The sequence below is a fragment of the Schistocerca cancellata genome, chromosome 6 (genome assembly GCF_023864275.1).
Source record: "Schistocerca cancellata isolate TAMUIC-IGC-003103 chromosome 6, iqSchCanc2.1, whole genome shotgun sequence".
Taxonomy (NCBI): Eukaryota; Metazoa; Arthropoda; class Insecta; order Orthoptera; family Acrididae; genus Schistocerca; species Schistocerca cancellata.
Genome location: NC_064631.1, coordinates 613,508,732 through 613,528,989, shown reverse-complemented (window position 1 = coordinate 613,528,989; position 20,258 = coordinate 613,508,732). Strand labels below are relative to the sequence as shown.

The 20,258-nt window shown below is 44.0% G+C and overlaps 1 protein-coding gene across 1 annotated transcript in view; it reads right to left on the bottom strand.

Annotated features, from left to right (window-relative positions):
• LOC126191577 (uncharacterized) overlaps window positions 1–19,992 on the bottom strand; it is a 29,235-nt gene extending 9,243 nt beyond the window's left edge. The window contains exons 1-3 of the mRNA XM_049932506.1: window positions 19,890–19,992; window positions 11,993–12,071; window positions 2,752–2,843 (exon numbers count right to left, since the gene is read on the bottom strand). Coding sequence (XP_049788463.1) covers window positions 2,752–2,843; window positions 11,993–12,071; window positions 19,890–19,968 — 250 coding nt within the window. The 5' untranslated portion in view covers window positions 19,969–19,992. The remainder of the gene's footprint in view (window positions 1–2,751; window positions 2,844–11,992; window positions 12,072–19,889) is intronic.
• Between the last annotated feature and the right edge of the window lie 266 nt (window positions 19,993–20,258).

Here is a 20,258-nt window from a genome sequence, read left to right as displayed (position 1 = left end):
TATTCGCAGCACATTACACTTGTCTACATTGAGATTCAGTTGCCAGTCCGACATGATGAACTGTTGCTCGCGGAATACCCAGTGTACAGTGTACATGTCGTCGTATGCTATCCTTCAGATCAGGAAGAGTCTGGATACATCGTTGATAGACGAGATCATTCAGATATCTCCACAACCAGAAGTCACATGGATTTAGGTCGGAGGATCTGGAATGCCACACATCTGGAATTTGCCTAGAGGTGATGCGGTCGTTACCAAAGTTTCTTCGAAGCAAGTGTTACACCTGGCAAATGACAGGTGCTGTCGCCCCATCTTGCATGACAATAGTGGTGTGGACGCATGTGTTCTTGCAAAGCTGGAATCACGTGTTGCAAAAGGAATTCTTTGCAACCTGCAGGTGTCACTGTACACCCAACAGAGTAGCGAGGTGACATCTTCTCTAAGAAAAACAGACCGAGGATGAAGGTGTTTGTGTGCAGTCAATTAAGCCGAGCGCAGTGGATGTTTCCTGACGACATGAGGCGAAGTAGAACCCCACATGCGACAGTGATTCGCATCCGCGACACCGTGCAGAGTAAACTGTGCCTCGTCCGTCCAAAGAATATCTCAAGTCGCATGTCACACATTTCCATGAGTGGAAAAAAACAAAGAGCATAGTCACGGCTTCGTAGCCTATCTTGGGGGTTTATTTGGTGCACATTCTGAGTCTGAATAGCAGTGTAAAATGTGTGCAGCACGGTCGGCTGTAGTTATAGCAACTTCATCAACAACTGCCATGAGAATGGGCCTCCTCCCTCTCCCGCTGCACAACATACTTCAACTGTTCCTTCAAATTTCTTGATCGTATTCCTGAACCGTTTTATTGACATGGGACCTCTTGGCAGCAGTTTCTGTCGGCGGTATTCCCGCATTGCAGCGCTTTTATTGCTGCTGTTCTGATAAAACAATTTTACCAGCAGCGCACAGTCTTCCTTCTTAACAGCCATTGTTCTTCGTACGGAAAAATTCAATAATCAATAACTGGACGTATAAGTGTTTGTACAAGTCGCTTTTTCAGGTCGAAAGGGTAAAGCTTCCTACACAGAAGAGCCAAAGAAACTGGTACACCTGGGTAATATCGTGTAGGACCCCAGCGAGCACGCAGAAGTGCCGCAACACGACGTGGCATGGACACGACTAATGTCTGAAGGAGTGCTGCAGGGAACCGACGGCGCGGTCCTGCAGAGCTGTCGGTAAATCTATAAGAGTACGAGGGGATGGAGATCTCTTCTGAACAGCACGTTGCAAGGCATCTCAAATATTCTCAATAATGTTCATGTGTGGGGAGTTTGGTGGCCAGCGGAAGTTTCTAAACTCAGAAGAGTGTTCCTGGAGTCACTCTGTAGCAATCCCAGACGTCTGGGATGTCGCATTGCCCTGCTGGAATTGCCCAACTCCTTCGGAATGCACAATGGACATGAACGGATGCAGATGACCATACAGGATGCTTACGTACGTGTCACCTGTCAGAGTCGTATCTAGACGTTTCAGGGGTCCCATATCACTCCAGCTGCACACGCCCCACACTATTACAGAGCCTCCACCAGCTTGAACGGACACTGCTCACATGCAGGGTCCATGGTTTCATGAGGTTGTCTCCAGACACGTACACGTCCAACCGTCTGATACAATTAGAAACGAGACTCGTCCCACCAGACAACAAGTTTCCAGTCATCAACAGTCAAATGTCACTTTTGACTGGTCCAGGCGAGGCAGTCATCAAGGGTACGCGAGTGGGCGTTCGGCTCAGAAATCCCATATCGATAATGTTTCGTTGAATGGTTCGCACGCTGATACTAGTTGATGGCGCAGCATTGAAATATGCAGCAATTTCTGGAAGGGTTGCTCTTCTGTCACAATAAACGATTCTGTTCAGCCGTCGTTGGTTCCGTTCTTGCAGAATCTTTTTCCGGCCGCAGCGTGGTCGGAGATTTGATGTTTTATCGGATTCCTGATAGTCACGGTAGCCTCGGGAAATGGTTGTACGGGAAACACCCCACTTCATCGATACCTCGGAGATGCTGTGTCCCATCGCTCGTGCGCCGACCATAACACCAAGTTCAAACTCACTTAAATGTTAATAACCTGCCGTTGTAGTAGCAGTAATCGATCTAACAACTGCGCCAGACACTTGTTGTCTTATATATTGGTTGCCGACCACAGCGCCGTATTCTGCCTGTTTACAAATCTCTGCGTTCGAATACGCAAGACTATACGGGTTTCCTTGCTACTTCATTGTATATTTTTGTAGGACATGGTGAGACGCTGATGCCTTCTTGCTCATTGCAGTTACGTCCTCAGTGTAATTTAGATTTTCGACTGTTATTACTCCTCGACTCTTTACTGAGGGAGGGAAGTTGGTATTTGTCCCATTTAGGGTTAAGTTGGTATGGATTCCCAATATTGCAGGCTAATGAACCTAGAGTGACCAGCTAACACCGCTTGGTTTTTGGATGGTTTGAGCTTTAACCGTATACCCTGCGCCCACTTTGATAGCGCACACAGGTCGGATATCGAGATCCTCGACAGCTATCTTCAGTTTTATTGGTTTCGCACTTAGGTCTCTTTCAAATTGTTACGTTGTGGTGTAGAAATTATTAACGTAGTCCTTGGCTGAGACTCTAGAAATACGTAAATTAATAACGCCAGTATGCAACTTTGATGTACTGGGAAGTATACTGTAGGAAATCTCAGCTTACAGAGTTGACTTACCTTTGGACTTCTTGTGCTTCCAGATCCTGATGCCGATGGCGAGGCCTATTATCAGTAGGATTGCAATCACTATGCCCGCGATAGCTCCGGCACTGAAAATGAAGATGCACGAAATGACTACATAAAACCAACGGGTAATACTAGTGATATATTTAATCATTTTCATAAAGGTACGTCCAACCGCACTTGCACAAGGTCAGAGAAAGAAAAAGATGATTAAGGTTCAATATCCCGTCGACGACGACATCGACAGACGGTAAAAACGCTCAGATCCGGGAAGGAGCCACCTCGCCGTTTGCCAATTTAGGAAACCACGGCAGTTCTCATTCTCAATCTTGATGGCTGTACGAGGATTCTAATTACCCCCCCCCCCCCCCAACTGCCCATCCAATGGTGACACCCTATGATATTGGCTGTCACTGGATACGTTAAATTATCCCTCTATTTAGCACGAATGCATTGTTTCAAGCCGGCTGGGGTGGCCGAGTGGTTCTAGGCGCTACAGTGTGGAACCGCGCGACCGCTACGGTCGCAGGTTCGAATCCTGCCTCGTGCATGGATGTGTGTGATGTCCTTAGGTTAGTTAGGTTTAACTAGTTCTAAGTTCTGATGACCTCAGAAGCTAAGTCCCATAGTGCTCAGAGCTATTTGAACCATTTGAACCATTGTTTCAAGCCGAGATCCATGCATATTATAAAAATGGACATACTTTTCTATATGCGTATGTATGCTCCACATCACCTCCTAAACCACTGTGCCGATTTCAACCAAACTTGGTGCACAGATTACCTACTATATGGAAAGAACTGTTTTGGGGGTAAAAACCTAATAAAGGGGTGAGGGTAATAAAGGTGTGTTGCGCACCACAGATGAATATCCTCACTTTATTCAGCCATTTTTTGTGAATAAGAACATTTAGTGACTGGCAACAAACTTCACACATAATTTCAAACCTTTATGAAATTTTCTCTAGCTCACAACCCTTACAAAATGATGAAAGGAAAGAAATTTCTTGCTTATTCTATTTTCGATTTTCATGCAGCAAAACTGCCCCATAAAGCATGACGTCTTAATTTATTATTTCTTTACTTCTAACTGTATTCGCGACACATTTTGCACACAGTATTCACCACTGAATGCACCAGCAAAATTATATCATTGTACGGCACATATTTCAGCAGATACGATGTAATAAACATTAAGATGTGTGAAAAACTGCCGCATCGTGCATCCCATTTTGATTTATTACTTCCTTACTACTATCCACATATTCCGCTGCATGTACGCAGAAAAATGTATCATTCTAGGAGACATAGACTATGTGATCAAAAGAATCTGGACACCTGGCCGAAAATGAGTTAAAAGTTTGTGGCGCCCTCCATCGGTAACACTGGAATTAGCCTTGACGACAGTTTTCACACTCGCAGGCACACGTTCAATCAGGTGCTGGAAGGTTTCTTGGCGAATGGCACCCCATTCTTCACGGAGTGCTGCACTAAGGAGAGGTATCAATGTCGGACAGTGAGGTCTGGCACAAAGTCGGCGTTCCAAAACATCCCAAAGGTGTGCTGTAGGATTCAGGTCAGGATTCTGTGCAGGTCAGCCCATTACGGTGATGTTATTGACGTGTAACCACTCCGCCACAGGCCGTGCATTATGAACAGATGCTCGATCGTGTCGAAAGACGCAATCCCACCCCCGTATTGCTCTTCAACAGATGGAAGAAAGAAGGTGCTTAAAACATCAATGTAGGCCTGTGCAGTGATAGTGCCACGCAAAACAGCAAGGGGTGCAAGCCCCCTTACACGAAAAACGAGACCACACCGTAACACCACCGCCTCCGAATTTTACTGTTGGCACTACACACGCTGGCAGACGACGTTCACCGGGCATTCACCATACCCACGCCCTACCATCGGATCGCCACATTGTGTACCGTGACTCGTCATTCCATACAACGCTTTACCACTGTACAATCGTCCAATGTTTACGCTCCTTACACCAAGCGAGACGTCATTTGGCATTTACCAGAGTGATGTGTGGCTTATGAGCAGCCACTCGACCATGAAATCCAAGTTTTCTCCGCTCCCCCCTAACTGTCATAGTACTTGCAGTATATCCTGATGCAGTTTGGAATTCCTGTGTGACGGTCTGGATAGATGTCTGCCTATTACACATTACGACCCTCTTCAACTGTCGGCAGTCTTTGTCAGACAACAGACGAGGTCGGCCTGTACGGTTTTGTGCTGTACGTATCCCTTCACGTTTCCACTTCACTATCACATCGGAAACAGTGGACCTAAGATGTTTAGGAGTGTGGAAATCTCGCGTACAGACATATGACACAGGTGACACCCTATCAGCTGACCACGTTCGAAGTCAATGAGTTCCGCAGAGCGCGCCATTCTGCTCTCTGACGATGTCTAATGATTACTGAGGTCGCCGATATGAAGTACCTGGCAGTAGGTGGCAGAAAAATGCACCTAATATGAAAAACGTATGTTTTTGGGGTGTCCGGATATCACATAGTGTAGCTCAGGAGGTATGACATCATAAACAATGAAATACATGAGAAACTGTCTCATCATGCATGAAGTTTGAATTTTTTCTATTTTTCATCTGACACTATTCACAATACTTTTCGCATGCAGGTGCCACATGCACCGTTGGATTTACCTACAAAGTTACGTAATTGAAAAGATACGACGTCATAAACATTCACCTGCGTGAAATGGAACTGCAGGGCGAGATTCACTACAGATAAAACTGAAATATATCTGAAAATACTAGTGAAATATGTTAAATTCATTTGAAACATATGTAACGTGTGCATGGGCGCAAAGCCACTGGTAAAATGCTCGTCCTAAATCTTTGGAACGATTTCAGTGAAATTTGGTTCGCACATTAGATATAATCTGGAAAGAAATACTGTGGGATAAGAACCACTAGTTGAGGTGGGAGTGATGCCGTAGAGAGTGAAGGGAGGAAGAAGATGCGGAAAAAGAGAGGGGAGAGAAGGAGTTGGACACAGATATTGGGGAGGAGGAGATGGCCAGAGGGAAGGGAAGGGAAATGGAAAGAGAGAAGGAAGAGGAGAAGGTGGAGAGAGAAAGGAAAGAGGAGGAGATAAACAGAGCAAAAGAGAGGAAGAGCTGTATAAGGAGAGGGGAAGAGAGGATTCTCAGAGAGAGAGGAAAAGAGAAAATGGAGAGAAAAGGAAAGATGAAAAAATGGACAGAGACAGGGGAGGGGAAGACATGGTCAGGGAGAGGGGAGAAAGAGATGGATAATTTTACAGGGAGGAGAAGATGGGAAAAGTGAGGGGCAGTAGGATATGAACAGAAGGGGTGGAGGAGATGGACAGAGGGGAAAGGAAAAGACAGACAGAGGGAGAGGAGCAGATTGACAGAGGGAGAAGGGAGGATCAGATGGACAAAGAGAGAGGTAGGACGATATGAACTGAGAGAGGGGGTGAAGGACATAGACGGAGAGTGTGGGTAGAGGAAATGGGCAGTGAGAGAAGGTGGAGATGGAAAGAGGGGGGAGTAGGAAGGCGGAGATGGACAGAGAGAGGGAAAGGAAGAGATGGACTAATAGAAGAGTGGAATAAATGCATACCTGGCCAACGCCTTGTACGTAACTGGAAAGCTTATAAAGTCCTCACAGACGTCCAGCCGCGTTGAGTGGTTTAAATCAAAATCCCAGCTTTCTACAGAACGGCCCTCAACCGCTGCCAATTGGAAACTGGAGCTGTTACTGCTGCCGTCCTTGTACTGATCTCTTTGCTGCAAAATTTGGGCAGTGAGACCACTTTCATGTATGTGAACAGTACAACCCATCAAAGTGGACGTGCTTAGGTTTGTAGTCCGTGCACTAATCAAATAGCACAATCGTAAAAGCTTAGTGGGTTTATTGGACTTCACTACTGAAGACATAGCATCAAGTCAGTCCACAACTGCAGTGTTGTAGCATACCACTTAGGAGTAAGACAATGTCCCGGACTACGTACAGACACATCTCGCGGCTGTCTGGTTCGATACGTCCCTGTACGTAGTAAATACACTCCTGGAAATGGAAAAAAGAACACATTGACACCGGTGTGTCAGACCCACCATACTCGCTCCGGACACTGCGAGAGGGCTGTACAAGCAATGATCACACGCACGGCACAGCGGACACACCAAGAACCGCGGTGTTGGCCGTCAAATGGCGCTAGCTGCGCAGCATTTGTGCACCGCCACCGTCAGTGTCAGCCAGTTTGCCGTGGCATACCGAGCTCCATCGCAGTCTTTAACACTGGTAGCATGCCGCGACAGCGTGGACGTGAACCGTATGTGCAGTTGACGGACTTTGAGCGAGGGCGTATAGTGGGCATGCGGGAGGCCGGGTGGACGTAAAGACGAATTGCTCAACACGTGGGGCGTGAGGTCTCCACAGTACATCGATGTTGTCGCCAGTGGTCAGCGGAAGGTGCACGTGCCCGTCGACCTGGGACCGGACCGCAGCGACGCACGGATGCACGCCAAGACCGTAGGATCCTACGCAGTGCCGTAGGGGACCGCACCGCCACTTCCCAGCAAATTAGGGACACTGTTGCTCCTGGGGTATCGGCGAGGACCATTCGCAACCGTCTCCATGAAGCTGGGCTACGGTCCCGCACACCGTTAGGCCGTCTTCCGCTCACGCCCCAACATCGTGCAGCCCGCCTCCAGTGGTGTCGCGACAGGCGTGAATGGAGGGACGAATGGAGACGTGTCGTCTTCAGCGATGAGAGTCGCTTCTGCCTTGGTGCCAATGATGGTCGTATGCGTGTTTGGCGCCGTGCAGGTGAGCGCCACAATCAGGACTGCATACGACCGAGGCACACAGGGCCAACACCCGGCATCATGGCGTGGGGAGTGATCTCCTACACTGGCCGTACACCACTGGTGATCGTCGAGGGGACACTGAATAGTGCACGGTACATCCAAACCGTCATCGAATCCATCGTTCTACCATTCCTAGACCGGCAAGGGAACTTGCTGTTCCAACAGGACAATGCACGTCCGCATGTATCCCGTGCCACCCAACGTGCTCTAGAAGGTGTAAGTCAACTACCCTGGCCAGCAAGATCTCCGGATCTGTCCCCCATTGAGCATGTTTGGGACTGGATGAAGCGTCGTCTCACGCGGTCTGCACGTCCAGCGCGAACGCTGGTCCAACTGAGGCGCCAGGTGGAAATGGCATGGCAAGCCGTTCCACAGGACTACATCCAGCGTCTCTACGATCGTCTCCATGGGAGAATAGCAGCCTGCATTGCTGCGAAAGGTGGATATACACTGTACTAGTGCCGACATTGTGCATGCTCTGTGGCCTGTGTCTATGTGCCTATGGTTCTGTCAGTGTGATCATGTGATGTATCTGACCCCAGGAATGTGTCAATAAAGTTTCCCCTTCCTGGGACAATGAATTCATGGTGTTCGTATTTCAATTTCCAGGAGTGTAGTTGCTCCTCCTAATTTTAGGCTAGAATTTTTTCTCAGTGACACTCTACCTGTCAGCAGTGAAAAGCTTGTCTTCTGGGTCGCTATTACGAGTTTTGTTATCTGTGTACCACAGATGAACCATTGCTAGAACTTTCGCGAATCTTGTGGGGATCCTTGGTAATGCGTTTGCTTTCCTTTAGCTGCGCAGCCTGTGCTTAATAACACGTCCACAACAGTATTCCATGTGACAATTGTGTGTGCTACGACTTTCTTGAAGCAACTGTCTACACCTGTCAAATACCTGAAATAATTCATTGTAAATTACCAGCTGCACCAACACGACTTTATTCTTCCGGCGATTTCGGTTCACAAAACCATCATCACTGGTGGGCTATAGCAACGCGATAAACGCAATGTTGTATGCAGAGAGAAACATAGAAAAAGATTATGTCATAAGGTTACTTACAAAGGTGTACATTGGTGTTTTATACGTACATATCGCTACCATGGCGCCTCACTATGAACTTATCTCTGGCTTGGCTCACGCAATATTTACTAATATTTACAGCGACTTATGGCAGAAGATCACAATCTCAAACTTGAAGTACATAAAAGTAATCGTCAGGCTCGTCTTATAACATAGACCGTATTGACAGAGAGCGACGTACACATATATAAGATTTGCGACTAACTGGTCAAATAATACGTCTATCATAAACTGGAGTAGTGACTAGCTGACATATTGCATTCTGTTAAGTACTGGTTTCCGTTTACAATCTGAAACGTATTGGTAGCCTATTTGTAGCCTAAAAACGGGTTATTTTAGGTTAAGACGACTGCACATAGGACATTTTTTGTTACTCTGTTATTTCGTTTTAGAAGGACAAATAGCTACTTTAATGAAATAAATCTTGTGTATGAATAACACTCTGTATTGTAACTGTGTTCTTTAACTGCATGCGTATATACTGATTAGTAAAAATATATGTGTGCCGTAATTGTTGTCATGTACGGTCTATATATGCAGCCATTATGAATTAACATGTAAATGAATTCCAGACCTCGGCTGCGAGAGGTCGTTGATTGAAATCAGCGGGGAAAGTTGAAAATTTGTGCCAGCCTGGATTCGAACCTGCTCACTAGGCACATCCTTTGCTCACTGAGCCATTCGGACACAGCGATCATCTACACTGTACGGACTATCCCAGCACGCCTCTCGTCAGACCCAAATTCTCGACTTATCCACGCACTACAGATGTATTTCGGTTGCCCATTAATCCTCATTACTCGTGGCATTTCGCCGAGTCTCGTAAGAGTTCGCGCCTGGTGTGCATCTGCACTGAAGAGATCAAGCAGGAGAACCACGTTTGAATCCCGGTTGACACAAATTTTCAACTTTCCCCATTTATTTGAATGACTGCCAGCTCTCAGCCAAGGGCTGTAATTCGTTAGAGTATACGGTCTATGGTCGTTCCTGACAACGCCATTTGATGCTTGGTGATCGTATGTTCTTGTTTGTTCTATTTATACTATCTTTTGGCACTGGCCACGGTGCAAGATGTAGCCTGACGATTATATCATATTTCAAGTTCGTGATCGTGATCTTCTGAAATAAGGCGCTGTAATGATGAGCAAATGTTGCGTGAGCAGTGACAGAGGTGAGTTTATAGTGGGATACAATTGTACTGATAGGTATATATAAATCCATAATGTCCATTTCTGTAGGTAACCTTACAACTGCAAATTATCAGAACACGTTTCTGTATTTGTTTATGTTTCTCACACTGTCATCATAGCCCTCCTGTGATGATGGTTTAGTGACTCAAAACTAATAGAGTAATAAAGTTGTGTTGATACAGGTGCAGATTTACAATGCATTATTTCAAATTTCATAACAATTTCGGAACTTCAGAATCTCTTAATCGGGTGGCCATGTCAAGGCACCAGCAGTTACGAAAGGGGCCTATAATGTCCACAATTATAGCACAATATACACGGGCTTCGTCCATCGCGTATTAATTGCATCAGGCGACCATAGCAGCCTATCAGAATCTGTGGTGTCCACCAATATAGCAGCTGCTTATTTCCTTGTGGCATCGTCTAACGTAGACATAGCTCTGTTAATTGCTTCAAAGACGTTTTCCCCTTTCTTAATATAAATGACTGCAGTGCAGCTGGCTAAACTATGTGTGTGACTAAATACTGTCACAGAACAGCTTGTCCTGGACTTCAACCAGAGTATTCGTAAAGGGTCTGGGGGTGTGATGCATCTCTATAGTCTCCTAACAATAACTGATCTTGATATCTTCCAGATCTCCAGAAGATGGACTTACACATATTAGTGAACTGATGATAGGTGTTCCACTATCTATGCAACTGTATGATCTAAGGTCTTCGGATGAATGTTGTCAGGAACTAAAGCTTTTTTTTTTTTTTCATTTCACAAGAGGACCACACGGTGGTCAAATTTCTGTAATTTTTTGAAATGTATGGCACATGAAGTTCGCAGCTCACGTATACATCTCCCCAAGCGGATGGATGTAAGTCTCAAAAAGACTTGAGACAAATCGACTTTGAAATTTTTCGACCATCCTAAACTAAGGTGGTGGTCTTTCGAGAAGGAATGTGACTACGTAGTAGAGAGCTCGCCTGACACATGGAACAAATACTGACGAAAGCAAATTTTTAAACAAAGGTGCAGGTTCTATGAGCATTTACGTGAAACAGAAAATACAAAAAGGTAGACAAAATTTTATTTGTAATTTTTTTTAATTATACAGTACTGTTTAACAGTCTTTCACAAGTGATCGCATATTAGGAACTTTTTGCAATTAAAATTAGATTTTTGTGTGCAGTGTATTACTTGAAATAAGAATAAGCAAAGATTTCATAAAATTGGAAATTAGATGTGCTAATTTACATGTATTAGATGAATTTTAAATTTAAATGACCTAGGTATTCTAACTGAACCAAAAAGAACGAAAAAAATAATGACGACACGAAACTCAATCTAGAGATTACGAGTCTCGTGGACTTTGTGCGTTCTACGGTTTACGGAAATGCTCGTAGAACATGAACCTTTGTTTAAAAATTTGATCCCACTTGGAACCGAACCAAATTGCTCGTCAAAACCTTATTTTAGTGTATTAAACATGGTTGGAAAACTTGAAAGTCGATATTCCCGATAATTTTTGAGAGTTGCATCTAACTGCTGTCGGAGTGGTATATTTAAGTTCTGAACGTCACGTACCATAAGTACAAAAAATTGTTGATATTAACTCATCTATTTCTTCCTTCCGAAAAAGAATGTACAGCGCCGTTGATAAAATACTCGTATTTAATATGAATATCGAAGACGAGTGTGGTTACCGTTTTCGGTAGCAATTGAGTCATCAAGGAGAAGTGCCTGGTGAAGTTGTTCCGCTGTCTGATGATGTGCACCGCCAGGAAATGAAATGTGTCCGGGAAGAAGAGCCACGGGTGAAGTAACTGCCTACAAAATTTCTGTTTGAACCTCATCATTGCGACAGAGCAAGGTGGCTCTCTTGGGGTCATCCGGCCATACACTTTTAGGTGTTCCGTGATGTCCCTAAATCGCTTAAGACAAATGACGGAATGGCTGCTTTGAAAATGGCACGCCCTATTTCCTTCTCCATCCTTCCCAAATCCGAGTGTTTTATCCGTCTCTAACGATCTCGTCGCTCAAGATACTACAAACTCTAACCTGCCTTTCTTCAGCACTGTGCAACTGGCTGAGGAATACACGAGTAACTTACCTGAGGTAGTAGCAGCAGTAACCATCGTTGCAGCAGTAGTACCCGTCTTGGCAGTACGAGATGGAATCACACCACACCACTGAAACGAAACACAGGCCGTTATGAGAGTAAGCAAAGGAAACCCTTCACTTAAAAAAAAAAAAAAAGGCGGGCGGGGGGTGGGGGGTTTGGGGAAGGAGGGTGGGGGGAGGGGTGTTTCAGGAGGCCACCGAAAGGCGGAATCAGAAACTGGACGCTGTGTCACAAAGGATCACTGAAGTCGGGTAATGGTTGGCTACTGAAAATAAATAGAGTTACACATCTTACAGATTGCGCCCTAAAACCACAAAAAAAAAAATCTTACAGAACACGAAAAGTTTTAAATGATTTTTGTTAGACGGGCAGCAAAATAACCGATGGTGACCGAAGTAGGGAGGGTACAGGACGCCGACTGTTGACAGCAAGAAAAGCAGTTCTGTGAAAGATGGAAATATAAATATCTAATATCAATTTACTTGAATATCTGGATAAGCGGACACTAATGTCATTGACAGCCGTACGAAATTCATTCGCTGACTGTGATGTATCTTGGCGTCAGCTGTGTCAAGTAGAGATACAGCACCTATTGGTAACTTCTGAAAATATATGCCGAACCAGGAATCGAACCCGGGTTTCCCGTTTATCGTGAGCGGTCACTTTGACCACTTGAGCTCTCCGGGCGCACTTCGCGGACCGACCCAAACTTCCGTGTGTCACACTGTCTACATACCTATATGACAGACCCCAACATTAATCACTTGATGCTCGGAGCTTTACCCTGTGTTCCCACACCACTCAGCATGAGACTATGAGGAGCTCCTTCATTCATCACTTAATGAAGGTAGCTTAACTCTTGTATTCCAACACTAGTGAGAATGAGACTATGAAGACTTGTGTCTCACATTTTCGCATGATGGAAATACTCTCTTCGAAATTCTGAAGGTAGCAGGGGTAAAACACAGGGAGCGAAAGGCTGTTTACAACTTTTACAGAAACCAGACGGCAGTTGCAAGAGTCGAGGGAAATGAAAGGGAAGTACTGGTTGAGAACTGAGAGAGAGAGACAGGATTATAGTCTATCCCCGATGTTATTCAAACTGTACACCGAGCTAGTAGTAAAGGAAACCAAAGATAATTTTGGACTAGGAATGAAAGTTCAGGGAGAAGGAATAAACACTATAAGTATCCATCTTTTGATATGCAGCTCCTTGTATTGGCCGTGTTTGCAGTTAAAAATTTTTGGATGTCAGGTCCGCCAGACGCACCATTTACACCCAAAAGGAATACCATATAAAAGCCAATACACACTGTTAATGAAGCACACAGAAAACACAAACACACAAATAAAATGCAAAAAAAAATTCAAATTTGGCGCCGAACTCTCTGGTGAACAAATGAACACTGCCTGGGCTGGGACACATAACAAACCACAATCACATTGTGTTCTGGTGTAGTGAAAAAGTATTTTACTACGTTATTTCTGGAAAATACTTATTACAGTTACGTATGCATCACAACATCTCAGCATGATGTGGAGAATGGAAGCACTTGCCACACGAAAACGTAAGTAAATACGAAAATAGGCGCGAAAACATCGCGAAAAACTAAATTACATTCTAGAAGATAGCTTAACTCCCAGCAAAAAGCTTTCTCATCAATATCGTTTTGGTTGCAGATGACAAGCTACCTGTAGAAATTGACACAAAAGTGATCCAGAAAGTTCATGTACACCAAATGTAAAGATATTTACAAAAAATAATGATCTGTTGTTTGGAGTAAGAATGCACATAATTTTATAATTATTTAACAAAATGTTCACATTACAGAATAAATAAAAAAACGAAAACCCACTGATGATGGCACAGTGGTGCCGAAACATGTTTGGGTACTGATAAACACGGTGTTTTGCATAACTGGCGAACCTCACATCCAAAAAAATTAAAAACTATGAGGTTTGCCGATGACATCGTAATTCTGTCAGAGGCAGCTAAGAACGTTGCAGAACAGTTGAACGGAATGGACAGTGCCTTGAAACGAAGATACAAGACGAACATCAACAAAAGCAAAACAAGGATAATTGAACGTAGTCCAATTTAACAAGGCCATGCTGAGGGAATTAGATTAGTAACCGATAAACTTAAAATATTAGATGAGTTTTGTTATATGGCTAGCAAAATAATTGATCAACGCCGATGCAGAGATGATATTAAACGCAGACGCAATGGCAAGAAAAGCATTTATGAGAAAAAGAAATTTGTTAATAGCGAATATAGATTTAAGTTTTAGAATACCTTTTCTGGAAGTATTTGTATGGAGTATAGTCACATATGCAAGTGAAACATGGACGATAAATAATTAAGACAAGAAGAGAATGAAGCTTTTGAAATGTGGTGCCGTGCGGGGTAGCTGAGCAGTCTAAGGTGTCTTGTCACGGTCCGCGCGCCTTTCCCCGTTGGAGGTTCGAGTCCTACACAAGAATGCTGAAGATTAGGTGGGTAGACCATGTAAATAATGAGGAGGTACTGAATAGAACTGGGGAGAAAAGAAACCTGTGGCAGAGCCTACCTAGAAGGAAGATCGGTTGATAGGACACAATGTGAGAAATCAAGGGATCACCAATTTAGTATTGAAGGAATGTGTGTGGGGTTAATATTGACGAGGGAGACCCAGAGATGAATACAGTATGGAGAGTGGGAAGGTTGTAAGCTGCAGCAGTGATGTGCAGTTGAAGAGGTTTGCACAGGATAGATTAGCATGGAGAGACGCATCAAATAAGTCGTCTGACTGAAGACCACAACAACGACATATTCGAAGTCAGCGAACTTATTTCGAATTGGTTTCGGGCGGCTGTCAGTCGTCAGTAACGTCTGTTCATACAGATATCCAAGCAAATGTTATATGCAGAAGTGGGCACAAAACGATAGTATCGTGGGTCGCGAGTCTTCATAGTCTCTTTCTCACTGGTGCACGGTAGAACTACGAGCATTAGGTGACGAATGTAGGGGATGTAGACAGTTCGGCATATGGAAGTTTGGGTCGGTCTGGGAAACGTGCACTGGTACCCGAAGTGGTTAAGGCGAGAACTCGTCATAAATCGTAGATGCGGGTTGAGTCGCGGTCCAGCGCAAATTCTTATACACTAATAGGCAGTATACCGATCTTTAATTCAGCTTTTGCCATGATATTTTCAGCCAACGAATTTACTTCGAATGAATGTAAATTTCAGTTACGGGAAGGCTTTTCGAGAGTGTAGCCTCATATGGAAGTGAAAGGTGGGCGACAATGCGTAAAGAGAAGATGATAATAGATGTTTTTTAAATTTATTGCTACGGAAGATTAGATGGGTAGATCGGATAACTGATAAGAGGTTCTACATCGAATTGTCGAAAAAAGAAATTTCTGGAACATCTTCACTAAAAGAAGGAACAGAAGGATAGAATCTATCTTGAGGCATCAAGGAATGATCGATATGGTAATGGAGGAATGTGTGTGCGGTAAAAACTGTAGAGGGTCTCCAAGGCTTCACGACGGTAAGTTCAAGTGGAGGTAGGTTGCAGTGATCAGTGAAGAGATTTGCTCAGGAATAACTAGAGAGACCAACTGCATCAAACTAGCCTTCGGGCTATTCAGTCCGCAACACCACCACCACCAACAACAACAACAAAAAGTAACACAAATAATAATGGTAGACTACTAAACAAGATTCAGTGCCACGCCAGACAACTGGGATCAACATAGAGCTTCAACAGACTATTGGAAGGAGACGCGCTTATTGAATCAGCAGGGAGTACTGGTTGCGATCTTCCACTTTGCATCGATGACACAATTATCTATCTGATAAAACTGAAGTAAATATCCCTTAGATGTTGACAAAATATCTCCTTACTTCAACGTCTACACGATATTCTGAAATTTGGAGTTAACTCTTTGGCAGAGTGTACAACACATCAGTTTGTAACTGTATATCTTCCGTTACACTCTCGAGCAGAGGATGGAAAAAATATATACCTAAAGGGTTTCGCTTGAATTCTGATTTCCTTTATTTTTCGCTATATTCCTTCGTCCCTAAGCAATGGAGTAGCAACAAAATATTTTGGCTTTGGGAAGCGAAAATGGTTGATTAAAATTTCTTGAGTAGGTTACGCTAGAAATGAAAACTCCTTTCTTTTAATGATTTTCATTCCAATTCGATTATCACTGTCGTGACAATCTCTCCAGTATTTCGCAATAACACAAAACGGGCAGACCATTTTTGAAATTTTTCGATATCTTCCGCTAATCCTGTCTGGTAAGGATCCCATACTCTGTAATAAGACAGACAAAGGTAGTGTTAGCTCTTTTTTAAGTGTATTTGTTGCACCTGCTAATTTTTCTGCCAAGAAAATGCAGTCTTTATTTCGCCACCTTTTGTATGAACCTTCCAGTTCAAATTGTTTCGAACAGTAACTGCTATTTATTTAGTTCAACGGACAGTCTTTAAATTTATGACACTATATATGCAACAGTAATTCAACGGAATTCTCATAGTACTCATGTAGAATACTTCACACTTTTTATTGTATACGTTCAATTATCCCTTATCTCGACACTATAAATAATTTTCCAATTCAACTTGATCTTCGGTCACCTAGGGAGCTGCTCAGATTTTCTCCCAAATTATTTGTATAGATAAAAATCATAATGCCTGGTACACCTCCTTTTGAAGCGCCAGATACAAGTTCAGTTTCACTAGATTTGTTTGTTTATATCTCCTTTCTGTTAGGAAATTGCGAATCCATTCGCAAAGCCGAGATGATCTTTCATTGGCAATTTCGTTAGAAGCCGATTGTGTGAAAGCGAACAATATGAAATCACCTTGAAGTCCGCTGGTGGTAATACTCATTATTCCGTACGAATAGATACCCTCTGGTAATTCATGAGAACGATATTTTATTAATTCGTGCTAGTTCCGTGAAACAGACAGTTTTATTCGCGGTATATGATCCTGTTTGAACAAAACATATATTTCAAAATTCTAACACAAATTAATGTTAACTAGTGGGTCTATAATTTTCCCTATTGCTTACGTTTCCCGTTTTTGCGTATTCCTGTGACCTTTGCAACTTTCCAGTCTCTCTGTCGTCAATCGAGAGGTTGTACATGATTTTCAAAAGTCCAGCTATTTCGTCAGCATAATCTGAACGGAAACTAATTGATACAAAGTCTAAACGAGAAGACATTCCTGTATAAATGCGTAAGTTGCTTGGCTATAACAAGCGGATTTACTTTTAAATTAGTCATGTCCACAGTTGTTCTTAATTCAAATTCTAGAATATTAACTTCATTTTCTTTGGTGAAATTATTTGCGCACATTTTGTCCAAGAGCTCTGATTCACTCCTGCTCTCGTCTCTAGCGCTACTATTAGTCTCATGCAGTGAAGTTATTACTTTTCTCTCAACGCTCAAACAGACTACTCAAAAAGATGTTTTACGATAAAGGCAACCTGTTCGAAAGTTCACATTTTGTCACACCAGGGAGATCAAAATCTGCTGCTGGGTAACATTCAATATCGCATTGCTCCACCCAAGCAATGTAACGCGTTACTATGTGATTGGAGCCTTCTTGGCATGCTGTCCATCACGATTACGTTGATTCTTGCCTGTTGCGGAAGTTGCTTGTGTCGTGAGTGTAGTATAGCCGTGCATTATCGCCTTGAAAAATGAAGGAATAGCCGAAATATACGGCTGGGCGACAGTTTGACGAAACCTGTTGCGATATTTCACGGACCTCAAATTACCCTCGTTTGCGACACCAGCACAAAACATGACTGGCTCGCCCGCCTGTTCAAACCGTAGGACTGCATGCCTCAGATGCACAGGGGAGATTCAATAATTAAAGATACAAACTGATGTAAAAATGAAACAGTTTGTGAAGAGTTTTGTCCTTTCATGACTAAACTTAAAGAACTGAGAACAGCTGACCGACCGTCTTTTGAGATGCCCATGGTGCCGTCTTTTGTAATTATTTGGAAGACCATTGTACAAATAACCAATGCCTACAACTCTGACATGCTAATGAACAAAGCAAAGCCAACAGTGAGAGAAAAACGTGACGGATCTCCAAGAAAAGGTGTGATATTGCTCCACGACAACACTCGCCCTCACATCGCGCAGCTGACCGAAGGAGCCATATTTGGTTCCCTCGGATTTACATCTGTTTGGTCCACTCAACGAGGCATTACGTAGAAATAAGTTCAGCAATAACGATAAGATCAAGAATTTTTCGAGGCAAGTCGCTCAAACAATAAAACAAAAACTTTGAATTATCTATTAAAAGCTAGTTCATCGTTGGGACAAGTATATTAATGCTCGTGAGGATTTAGTCGAGAAGTAGTAAAAGTCCCATTTTTAGAAGTATACAGTTTTTTCTACATCAGTTTGACTCTTTATACTTTGACTCTTCCTTGACATACTGTTTTGCCATGACCGTTAGGGGTTTGACCAATCCTAGCTGTCGTCGGTGAAGAGAACACGATACCATTGATACAGATTTCATCCCCGACGTTCTCGTGCCCTCCTGCTTCGCACACGGTGATAGGGAACTTATAACGTTCGTAATGAAATTCTGGAGACCGACGTGATCGTGACCAGACTTTTGTGAGCTGTCGCTATTGAGACAACGCTTCAAGTTGTCCAGAGAACATGCGCAGCCTTCTCAGCTCCATCTATCGAACAAACCAGTCACAAGTTGCGCCATATGCTACCGAGCATGTTCTGCAAAATGCCGGGTAGACCCTGCAGAAAGCGTAGCCGCTTCATTCCCTGAGCTGCTCGCAGCTGGATCCCAACGGCCTCGTATCACTAGCAGTCGAGATGACAGGTATCTTATCCGCATGGCTGTAACGGGTCATGCAGCCACGACTCGATCCCTGAGTCAACAGATGGAGACGTTTGCAAGACAACAACCATCTGCACGAACAGTTCGACGACGTTTGCAGCATCATGGACTATCAGCTCGGAGACCATGGCTGCGGTTACCCTTGACGCTGCATCACAGACAGCAGCGCCTGCGATGGTGTACTCAAAGACGAACCTGGGTGCACGAATGGCAAAACGTCATTTTTTCGGATGAATCTAGGTTCTGTTTACTGCATCATCATGGTTGCATCCGTGTTTGGCGACATCGCGGTGAACGCACATTGGAAGCGTGTATTCGTCATCGCCATACTGGCGTATCACCCGGCGTGGTGGTATAGGGTGCCATTGGTTACACGTCTCGGTTACCTCTTGTTCGCATTGACGGCACTTTGAACAGTGGACGTTACATTTCAGATGTTTTACGACCTGTGGCTCTACCCTTCATTCGATCCCTGCGAAACCCTACATTTCAGCAGGATAATGGACGACCGCATGTTGCAGGTCTTGTACGGGCCTTTCTGGATACAGAAAATGTTCGACTGCTGCCCTGGCCAGCACATTCTCCAGATCTCTCACCAATTGAAAACGTCTGATCAATGGCGGACGAGCAACTGGCTCGTCACAATACGCCAGTCACTACTCTTGATGAACTGTGGTACCGTGTTAAAGCTGCATGGGCAGCTGTACCTGTACACGCCATCCAAGCTCTGTTTGACTAAATGCCCAGGCGTATCAAGGCCGTTATTACGACCAGAGGTGGTTGTTCTGGCTACTGATTTCTCAAGATCTATGTACCCAAATTGCGTGAAAATGTAATCACATGTCAGTTCTAGTACAATATATTTGTCCAATGAATACCCGTTTATCATCGGCATTTCTTCTTGGTATAGCAATTTTAATGGCCAGTAGTGTACCAACGCTCGTACGTTGCTAAGTATTCTGTTGCAATACACCTTGCAGACAATTCATTAATCAAAACTAACCTGATAGCACTTGTTGCACTTGGAAGCACAAAACAAGGAAAATCACAGGCGAGACAGCAGCGAGGGCGGCCATCTTCATCAGCGGTCCTTAGGTGCGGGCGAGACACTGGGTAAGTCGTACGCCACGCGTGTTTCTTTTATGGACGGTGATGGTTATCTGCGGCGGAAAAAGAGTCTGTTGCCACACCAGCCGAATTCGTTAAGCTCCGGGAACTAGTGATACGACACAGACGAAACAACATCTCTTGCAAAATATGACGCGCGTCACTTACGACCAATCCAAAATTATCGGGAGATAAAATTGCAGTGCTTCATTGTTCACAGCCTTTTTTCCTCAACTGCAGCCCGGTGTGTTGGGACGCGAATATG